This window comes from Taeniopygia guttata, chromosome 3, assembly GCF_048771995.1.
Source record: "Taeniopygia guttata chromosome 3, bTaeGut7.mat, whole genome shotgun sequence".
In the NCBI taxonomy this organism is placed as follows: Eukaryota; Metazoa; Chordata; class Aves; order Passeriformes; family Estrildidae; genus Taeniopygia; species Taeniopygia guttata.
This window is the reverse complement of record NC_133027.1, coordinates 99,515,204-99,526,211: the sequence shown is the minus strand read 5'-3', so window position 1 is coordinate 99,526,211 and position 11,008 is coordinate 99,515,204. Positions and strand designations below refer to the sequence as shown.

Sequence of the window (11,008 nt, the reverse complement as noted above, 5' to 3'; positions counted from 1 at the left end):
TGATGTCAGCGCCGGGACGCGGACCCACAGCGGGGCGGGCACGCTCCCTGGCGCGGCTTTCCTGGGTGGCCGCCGTGCCACACCCAGTCCCGTCCCCAGGCGCGGTGGCCAAGGGCGACTTGTCTTGAGGCCCAGGCACGCCGTGCCGGGCCTGAAGAACACCGCGCTTCCTCAGTCACCGAGCGTCGCTCGGCGCTGCCCTTAGCAAAGATGGCCGCGCCCCTCCTCCCGCTCCATCCCTAGCCCGGCCGGTCCCGCAGCCGCTGGATGCTCAGCGCCGCGTCCCCGCCGCCCGAGACAGCGCTCCCTCCCTCTCTCCCGCCGCGCCAGCTCCCGGCGCTCCCGCCGCCGCATGGCCGAGACTGCCGGCTCCCCGCGCCGCCCCGCCGCGGGCAGGTGCGGGGCGAGCGGAGCGGCGGCGGCCCGAGCCCGGTGGCGGCTGCTCGGACAGGTAGGGGGAGCCCGCGGGCGGGAGGGGCCGGCATGGCGGGGCCGGCGCCGCCGGGGCAGCGCGGGGTCTCCGCCTGTTCCCCCGGCCGGCGGGACCCGCGCTGCCCGCGCCCCTCACGGGAGCATTGCGAGCAATACTGTGGGGGGTCATGTAAAGGGGCTTGCAGCAGTCTCCCTGGAAAATATGATAATAATAAGAATATATACATATATATATATATATATATATATAGAGGCAGGCACTGATCCCTTTAGTCTCGTGACGGGACTTAAGGGAATGGCCTGAAGTTGTGCAGAGGAGGTTTGGGTTGGATGTTACAAAAGGGTTTTTCGCCCAGAGGGTGGCTGGGCACTGGAACAGCTCCCCAGGGAAGTGGTGCCAGGCGAGCCTGACAGCCTGACAGAGTCCAAGTGTTTGGACAATGCCCTCAGGCACATGGTGTGACTCTTGCAGTGTCCTGTGCAGGGCCAGGAGTTGGACTCTATGGTCCTGATGGGTCCCTTCCAGCTTAGCTTGTTCTATGATTTCATGATTCTAAAGCGTGCCTTCAGTAGATCCCCAAAAGTGTCCATGGCCTGTGTTAAGGAAGGAGGACAGGAGGACCAGCATCCCACTGGCACCTCCACCACCTGAGGGCACCTTTTGATTTTCAGGCCATAGTTTGACACCTTGCATCTCTGCTGCCGCTGGGGTTGGTTGTCGTTGCTGCCACCTCATTCCTGCTCTTTGCTCTTTGCCCCCCCAAGACTGCCTTTGGCAGGGAGCTGGGGTGAGACCCCGCTTACCTGGCAGTGAAAACTGCATTTTGCTGAGGGGCTGTGCCTGGAGCAAGGTGAGGAGGAAGAAGGAGCAAGTAGTGACACCTGTGCTGTGGTAAACAGCAGCTCTTCAGCTGCAGCCTTCCACACAGTGACAGAGCCTTTCAGAGCAGTGTGACGTTGGAAAGGATTCCTCTGCAGATGAGTGTAAGCATAAGGGCTTAAAAATTCTTGTCTGTTTCATTGGTTGTGATTGTTACAGGACGTGAAATTTACAGGCCTGACGTGAGTGTTTGGTTCTGTGCAGATGGATGTCAGGAGCTGCCTATGGACAGCTATCCCTGAGAGGGCAGAGAGGTGACACTGAGTCAGTGGTGGTGGCAGCCGGGTTGGAAGGGGCACCTGGCTGCAGCTGGGTCACAGTGGGAGGCCTCGGGAACATCAATATCGCACTTTCTGTGTGCTTTTGGTTTCTAAATTTGCCGGTCCTGTTCAAAAGGACCAACTTCTGTTTCAATATACTCCAAAGCAGGAAATGTCAAAGTTACTGGTAGGAATATCAGGTTTGTCTTTGTAGGTTTCTGTTCTAGCAGCCCATGTAAGCAGCACTCTGTGGCTGTAGTAACTGTTATTTCTTCTCAACATATACTGCCTTTGGCTTATTCCTGTCTCTTAAAATCATAAGGAGCTTTTCATGACAATAGAGTGGGGTTGTGGAAGAGTGCATGTAGGTATTTGGGGAGAAGGCTTCTCGTTCTTTCTCAAACTACATGTATCTGTGACCTTTTCCTCTGCAGATTCCCTTGGTTTTTCCATGTTCTTTAGCTTCTCTGTTGATTTTTATATGGTACAATGAGCAAGGATCAATTTAATCTTAGTGGTACATCTGAAGTAAAAATCAGTTCTGTGCTCTTTGCTACAGTGGCGCTCAGATCTATCTATGGATTGGAAGAAGGTATCAACCTCCCTTTAAATCTATTTTTAAAGGAGCACTGTCAAAGTGCTTCTTACAGTGCTTTTAAAAGCACTTTTCATACTGCTTATAATAATGCCTTACGTGAAATCAGTTCTATGGTGTGTTTATATCTTGAATTTGCTTCCATTCAATGCACACACAAATTGATTTATTATGGTAAGGATGCTTGAGTGCATGCTCGCTGATTTAATTAAGAAAAAAAAAGCTCTTTTATGAGGTATCCTATGAAGCTAGCATAAAGAACCTAGGGTTTGCATAATTACCTGTGTGCTCTTTATCAATGAAATGTTTATGCATGTACTGAGTTTGAAGTTTGGCAATATTTTCAAACTTAGTCTGTCAGAATCAAGAAAAGTATTTTTTGCATTTTAAAGAATGCTGAGGGAAGTTACCCATTTACTGGGCATTTGTAAATGACTGGATAAGTTATCTAAGGCTGTGTTTTGAGCTGTGCCAGTCTCTGTGGCTGAAGGCTTTATTCAGTCAGTAGTTTTCAGCAGGGAGGTTAGAGCAATAGGCATGCTTTAGGTTCCTCCCTATATGTACATTTGCTCCTTATAGAAAGTTTCATGAAATCTGTAAGCTTTTTTTGTTGATCCTGCCTTCTTGCTTTTTTTTCTTTTCCTATCTTGCTCTTCTCACACAAGTCTCAGAATCACAGATTATGCTGAGCAGGAAAGGACACACAAGGATCATCAAGTTCAGTTCCTGGCCCTGCACAGGACCATCCCCAAGAGTTGCACCACATGCCTGAGAGTATCTGCTTAATATCTGCTAATGTACTTTAACTTCCAGAATTGAAAAATAAAAGCTAAAGTGAGGACAGGTCAATGACACTTTTTTCCCTGAACAGAAGCATGTCTAAAACAAATTTTCATCTCTACTCTTCTCTCTGTGAAGGGTGCCTGTTCTTCGGATCTTTTTTCCATGCTTTTGTTAGTCTTGAGTTTGTAAATTATTTAGGGTAGGACAAAACAATTTGGTAAATATATTATTTGTAAAAATAAATACTATAGTCCTATGGAGGATATTTAGAGTGCAGTTACAGGTTATGTTGTAGTTGATTGCGCAGAAACTTTCTTGCATATGCAAAATACCATGTTGCAGTTGCTGCCACAGAACTGGCAGAGGTTTGTAGACCATAAACTGTTACTGAATTTGGCTCTTAGTGCAACTAGGCCTAACACAAGGCTATACAAGTATGGGGAATTTCAAGTGACTGCCTTTCTCCATGTTGTTTGCAGTAGATTCTCTTTTGGTGAGGTTTTTTTAAAGAGATATCAACCAGTTTTAGGTTTTATAGAAGTCCTAAACATGGCTCTAATACTTTGACTAAATACCAAGGGTGTTGCAATTGAGATCTGTGGTAATATTTTACCAGAATCTTTGTAGAACAGAGACTGTTTGGTGATGAGTTGAGTCTGTCACCCTTTGTTTTTATCAGTGGGTTATTCTAGAGCAATAATTTATCTTTCTACCCTATTTAACACAACTGTGATTGTGTTTTAAGTCTTTTAAGAACAGACTTGAGAAAACCCCCCTCTTGATCCATATGTAAAAAATACGGAGTTAGATATAAATAATATAACGTATTCTCCACTTGTGCTATTTTCTCAGTTACACGTAGGGTTTTAAAATATTTGACCTGCTGTTGTAATTTTCAGATATTAGACCACTTGATTTTTGTTTGAGGCTGTGGGAGAAATGTTCTTTTGAGTATTCAAATGTTCATGAGATTTCCTGCTAACCCAGAGTGTGTGTGCTAACCAGCACACACAAATTTACAGAGTGGCTATAAGATGTCTCTGTACTACCGAAACTGAAAATAGAAAAGTGTTGTTGCTGTTGTATTTGTTTTTCTTGTTAGTAATGCCTTGCTATTGCTTTAAAGAAGTCCCCAAACAACACACTTTTCTGAAAATTAGGTCTTGCTGGTTGTCTTGAGTTGTCAAGATAGTCTATTTTATTTTCAGGCACACAGCTATTACATGAAGGTCTTAATTTTGCTGGTCTTTTAATTTTGTTCTCCTGCTTTGATATTTTTGTGTTTTCCTTCACATGCATATTTTTCTCACGTGTTACATAAGTAGTGTGGACAGCACCCAGACATTTTTAATACTTCATGGAAAATGCCTGTGCCTTTCATATGATGAGACCTGCCAATGAAAATAGCTCCAAAAGCAGTAAGCCTGATGCCTCAGACCTGCTGTTAGGAACCAAAAGTGTAGCAAATACAATTGTTCTGCTCACATATGGAGTACTTCCAAATATCTCGAAAAATAATAAGTCATGGCCTCCAACTGTAAGGCTTTTAAATGTGAGTGCATTTTCAGTCAAAGCATGTCAACACAGGTTGGGTACAGCAAAAAAATCACTGACCCTTTTTTTTTTTTTTTTGTATGCATCCTGTATACAAAGCTTCTATTTCAAGTTTCATAATTCTTGAGAGCTGTTTCTCATTTGATTTATCTCTAGTTGGCAAAACCTTGTAAATTGCAGTGCTGTCCTACTCAATGGAGCTCTTCCTTGTACCCCTACCCTATCAATTTATAGCGATGAGTTTATTTTCTGCTTGCTCAGTTTTTTGGTTTTTTTCTAATTCATCACTTGGTTCTGCATATGCACCTTAATTTTAAAAATGCAATGGCAATTTTTTAATGTATTCTCTCCAATGTTAGGAGAAAGAAGTTAAATCTAGGACACCTCTCCTTCCATCTCACTGCCCTAAGGAATAAATCTTTTTGTCTGGCAGGGAAATGCTGGCTGTTTCTGAGCAATGGCACAGCTCAAACCAGCTGAGTGCTGGGTTCTCCTGCACAGAGGGGCTGATACCTCACTCCCTGAAGATGGTTGAGTGCAGCAGACTAGGCAGGACAGAGAGCCCACATTTTCACTTTCCTGAACAAGTGTTTTAATAATTTAAGAAATGCAAATGACATTCTGTCTCTGTCACTGCCTTAAATTCTTCTGTCTCTTAGCACTGAACTTGGTGCTCTCAGAGTGTTTTCAGGCTCACCTGAAGTCTGTCTCTGTGTCAGTCTCCTTACAGGGGCCTGGTAGGGGAATATAGAGTTGTGGCATCTGAAAGTCTGGGGCTGGGATAGGGAACAATTTTCTCATCTTGGGCAACTTTGGCAGCATCTCTGCAAGTGTGCAGCAGAAGACTTCTAGGCTAGGAAGGAATCTGTCAGGGGAACACACAGAACTCTGTCACCTGAAGATCATGTTTTAGGTTTGTCATTTTAATTCTACAAAAGATACCTTTGTTGTTGTTGTTGTTGACCTTTTTCTCCCTCTTTAGGGTCAGTGAGTGGCACAGAAATTGCTTGGGGAGGGCACTGCTTGGGCTGTGAAATTTGGTAAAATGAGAGGATGGGGAGAACCCAATTTACCCCTCTACTTTTTGCATGGGTTTGCTGGAGCATGAGTTAAAAAAGCAACTTTGTGTATTTCTTAACACAGTACATTTGCTTTAGTTATTGAGACGTAATTCATAACTCATTCTCTTGACCCCTACCATCAATACCACTGTATTTTGTTCAGGCTCGACAGACTTTGTTATTCATAACTACTAGCTGATAGCATATCCATTATGGTTTGCTGTGGTTTCACTCAAAAAGGCATGGGTTGTTCTTTTCTTGTTTTATTGTTTGTTGTTAATGTTTAATTTGGTCTTCATTTCAAAGGTTCTGAGGAAAAAGCACTTGAAAGATGTGCATCTCCAACAAGTATCTGTCAGAAGGTTTGCATCATTCCATCTCTTTTCAATAGAAGACCAGAATACAGAAGAGGAAACTGGGACCTGGGTTCAGTATAGAAGCATCTTTTATCCCAAGTACAGTGTCTCCTTAAGGTAATCACAGTTTAAGTTTTAAGTACTTTCTAAGATCTTGAATGGGCCTCAAATATAAAACTCATTAGTGATTCTTCCAATGTTTTGTGTCACTAGGGCATAGTTTACAAATAAACTGGTAAATGTTATTTTTAGTTGTTTGTTACAGTAAGCAGCTTGTCTGACTCTTCTTTCTGGTACATTTCACTGAAGTGACAGAACTTGATGAAAATACTGATGCTTGTAGCTAAAACAGAATGCAAATATGAGCATGTATTTTATATTTTAATAGCTTTCTGTTTTGATGTTCTTCAGCTATAGATAGGATATAAAAAAACCTGAACACAGTTTTTTATGGTCTTAAAATTTTTTATGACATGATGTTTTTAATAATGTTCTAAAAGGTTTTTTGTAATTATCTATATTTTATTCAGTTTTCTTCTTAGTGCTTTTTTTAAAATTCAGTGATAATTTGGCAGCCAAATTCCTACAAAATAATATATATTTAATGAAGTAATCTTATATTTGGGCAGGTTGTTTTTATTAAAGAAATTGACAATTAGAAAGTCCACACACACACAAACAAAGCAACAGAAAGCTTACTTCCCCTCCAAAGAACCTCCAAAGGAATTTCAGTGAATTCTCAGTAGCTTTGTTTGTAACTCTCATTCATTACTATGTTTATGGGGTTTTGTTTCTGTTTTTTTTTCTGTTGCTTTGGCCTTCTTTTCCACGTTCAGTTTTGTATCTACTGATACAAAATATACTGATACAGAGGCGTACTTGGTTTGCCTCGGGAGGTTTGCAACAGTAATTTAAGAATCCCTGAATTGATACTTTTTCTGCAGCATCTAATTAGATCTCTGAAGGTGGAGGATTTTGCATTGTCTGCACAGTGAAAGACATTCTGAAGAGCCCAAATCAAGAAGTGCATTTTTGTTTATCTGAGCCTTTAAATTAAAGTCAAGCTTAGGAATTAAGATCTAACAAAAAAAGTGTCCATCATTAAACTGCAACATTTTTGCAAGGTTTTAAAATGAACTGATGAGAAAAAATGAAACCAAACTAAAGGACCCCACAACGCTACATGCAGATCATTTTAAATTTGCATCTGGATGTAAAGTCAAGAACAAAATTCTTGAGAGCTTTATAAAGTCCTAATTTTCCATTTTCTAGGCTTACACTCAGTGATGTTAAAAGTGTTCAAAAGGAAACTTTTCCACTGGAAAACTGCTGTTTGTAATAGAAGTAAGTGCAGTGTTTTTCCATGCATAGACTTTTCCTGTAAACCACCAGAGCATGCTGTGGACTACTTCAAACACTGACAGTCTACACAAAGCCTTTGTGCAGTGTTCCCATTCCTTGTTTCTAGGTCTTCAGAGGCACACTGGGGATAGGAAACACCAGGTGTTCAGGTAGAATTTGGGCTGAACAAGGCTGCAGTCCCTTACAGTGCAGCTCTGAACTCCTTTAGTTCACTGTTGTGGCTTGCAACACTCTCTGTCCCTTGATTTACTTGTTCTGGAGCTTTAAGGTAGGAGATGAGCTAAGGTTCACCTGTGCTGGCAGTACAGAAGCCAAGGGAATGTCAGACTGATCCTGCTCTGGCATTTGTGTGCTTCTGTTTCCACCACTCTCTATGCCATCATTTAATTTGGTATTTTTTGCCTAATAGTAGTTTCATTGATAATAGGACACAGCTCAGCTATAGACTTTGAACAAGGTTGTTTATTTATGTGTTATTTTATTGTGTTTTATCTTGTTCAGTGGGAATGTATAGATTCTGTGCTGAAGCAGGCTCACACCATGTTTCCAAAACTGAATATTGAGGAGAATATGGACATTGTCTTCTGGTGGGGATTTTTATTTTACATTTTCCCTGCATTTGTTCCTTTCCAAAAGATACCTAGTGACATTTAAAAATAGTAATCGCTGCTCGTTTTAGGAATAATGATCAGAACTTGCTTAGTCTTACACACTTCTATATTAAAATGTCTTCTTCACACTGAATTGAAGCAGTGACAATACATAGAGTATACTTACTATTTCAGAATATTGTAGGAAGTGAAGAAAGGAAGGAGAAAATGCTGTGGTTTTTGCTAGGAACAAGGTATAAATAGACTGCAACAAAATTGACTTTATCATGAGTCAGTGTTAAATAAAGTTTCTTCCCTGTTTTTGCAAAAGCAGTAATTTAGGGGATCAGCATAACAATTTAACATACATAACAGAGCAACAGATTTTGCTGAAATGTACATATTTAAAAGATAAGAAATCTTGGAGTAAGTGTTCCTGGATCTTTGAAAATTGATCATGTGTTGGAAACTTAAGCATTCTCTGTATGTCTGACAGTCTTCCCTTGGTTTTTCTCTGTCCACTGGCAACATTTTATTTATAATAATATTTAATAACAGAGACAATTTTAGCAAGTTAACAAGAGCATAATATTAACAATAACTTCAGTCAGGTAAATCCAGAACAGCATGCTTGAATAGGAAAGCCTTTTTATATATTTTTTTTCAGGAAAAAAAAATGTTGCTGTGGCCCCTCTAAAATCTTGACAGAAGTGCTTTGGAATTTTCATCTACATTTGTTTTCCTTATGCATTAACATCTTCTTGGAAAAGCTCATTGGATATGTTCGATGTTAAAAGGGTTGTCAGCTAATATCTTGACGAGACTAAATACTTAAGAAAGTTCATAAGGTTGTTAGTGGCTTTTGGCAAAGAGTATAAAGGTCAAGCTGTATCAGTTCAAGGGCTGTCAAAACTGATAAAATTGTATATTCAGATATGCTATGACCTAGCTGGAATTACTGCTCTAGAGGGGCTTGGGACCAGTTTGTCAGGAAAATAGAAGCTTTTGTAGGAACTACCTGTCATGTGTATGCTTTTCTGAATTTTGTTGGTTTTGCTGTTTCTCTAACTAAATTCAGGCTGGATTTACATCTCAGAAGAGCTTATGCCATGTTTTTCTGTCAGTAGTTTATATTTTTTGCATCATTCTTAATAACAAATCTTCCAAAGCAGAAAGTCAGAAGTCCCAGTATAAGGCAATTTTCATCTTAAAAAATTTAAGCTGAATTTAGGTGCCATTTTGACCAGATCCTTGAAGTGAAATATCATCGACTCAGTTTAAGAATCCCCATACTCTTCTGGTTAAACAGTGATCTCCAGTGTGCTTAATGAAATGTAGATTAATAATGCATCGTGGGAAGTGGTCTCTTGAGGTTTGTTTAGGTATTAAGGTGCTTCACAGTAGCTCTGGGGTATTAAAAGGAGTGTCTGGTGAGTGTGATGTTTCGTTAGCAGTGAAGGGTGTGTCAAAATGAAATTTCTTGTGTTAGAAACCAAAACCTCATTTGCTTAGTGTAGTCTCACCTGGATTTGTGTTGTATTTGATATTCCTACACACTGCATCCTTGTCTTGATGTTAATTGAGCTGTCTCTTTCCTGACCTGAATCCTGAATGCTCAGACAATTTCTGTATATTTCTCACATGCTACTTGACTTTGCTTCCACACTTGGTAGGTTTCTTTTTGGTGTTTGAGTTTGTCCAGGGGTATCTTATTCATCCACGTAGGCCTCCTGGCTTTCTTGTCTGACTTCCTTTTGGTCAGGATGCATTGTTCCAGAGGTGATCATTGGATATTAGCTCCATTTCTTAGGTCCCTCTTCTCTCCAGGTCTTTATCCTATGGTATTCTACCAAACAGATCCCTGAAGAGGCCAAAATCTGCTCTCCACAAGTCCAGGGTAGCAAGCTTGTTGTGCACCCTTCTCACTACCCTACGGGTCTCAAACTCCACCATTTCATGCTCCTGGCCGCCCAGGCTTCCTTGGAGATTCGCATTTCCCATCAGCCCCTCCTTGTTGGAAAGAAAAAGGTCCAGCATAGCACTTCTCTTTGTCAGCTCCTCCTGAAAAGAGAAGCAATTCAGGAACCTCCTGGATTCTTTACGCCCTAGTCTGTTGTCCCTCCAACAGATATGGGGGTGATTGAAGGTCCCCGTGGAGGACAGGGCTTGTGAATGCAAGGCTGCTCCTCTCCCTGTCTGGAGAGGTTTGATCTATTGGTGTCCCTGTAGCAAGCCCCCACTGTAATGTCACCAGTCCCTGCCTTCCTTCAATCCTGACCCATCAGCTCCCAGCTGGCTCCTTGTCCATCCTCAGGGGGGGCTACAAGCACTCCAGCTTGACATAGACAGCACCACTGTCTCCATATCTCCCCTGTGTTTTTATTTATAGAACTTTCAGGTGTGTTTATTAGCTTTTTTCAAGTTCCACTTAACTGTGGCAGTACTTCACTTTGCTGTTAAAAAAATACGCATGTGCTGAATATGTGTTTTCTTAGGGATGGGAAGATATAAAGTAAGTAAATGGAACTATTTAAAAATATTTATTTAATACTGTCTTTCTAAATCCTTGTGTTCTTCATCAGGAATGTGCTTTTAAATTTGACTTTTGTATGAATAGTTTTAGCAATGAAGTGATTATAGATCATAAAGATGCAGTGTCTCACTATCGAGACGGTGCCTGCCTTTTAGATAGGAAAATTGTTCTTTTATTTGAGTTAAAAAAGAAGCAATCAATATCTTCAAATTTTCTATTTCAGGATATGGATTTGCTTTTAAATTGTAGGCTCATTTTAAGAAAACAGTGCAGAAATAAGTTATTTCTGTGGTAAAATATTTTCCATTGATCAGTCATTTACTCTTTCAAACACTAAAGTGCAGAACTGAAAAGAACACTGTCAGCAGGTTACAGGAAGGGTTAAATCTTTGTAAAATGTGTTAAGTGTACTTTGGAAGATGTCATGCCTTTATTCTGAATATGAATGAACCTGTAGATAAAAATATGACAGAAACTATTAGATGATTTTAGACCTGTGGTTTAGAAATGAGGGGCATGCAGAGACACCACTTGTCTGTGCAAGCAGTGTGTTAGAAGATGGTATAGTACTGAATTTCATTGGCTGTTCCACTTGGATATTT

The 11,008-nt window shown here is 41.0% G+C and overlaps 1 protein-coding gene across 2 annotated transcripts in view; it reads left to right on the top strand.

Moving 5' to 3' along the window:
• The first annotated feature begins 319 nt into the window (after positions 1 to 319).
• CAMKMT (calmodulin-lysine N-methyltransferase) overlaps positions 320 to 11,008 on the top strand; it is a 209,694-nt gene continuing 199,005 nt past the window's right edge. For both annotated transcript variants that reach the window (XM_030269003.4, XM_072927510.1), the window contains exons 1-2: positions 320 to 451; positions 5,872 to 6,038. In XM_030269003.4, coding sequence (XP_030124863.4) covers positions 353 to 451; positions 5,872 to 6,038 — 266 coding nt within the window. In that variant the 5' untranslated portion in view covers positions 320 to 352. The remainder of the gene's footprint in view (positions 452 to 5,871; positions 6,039 to 11,008) is intronic.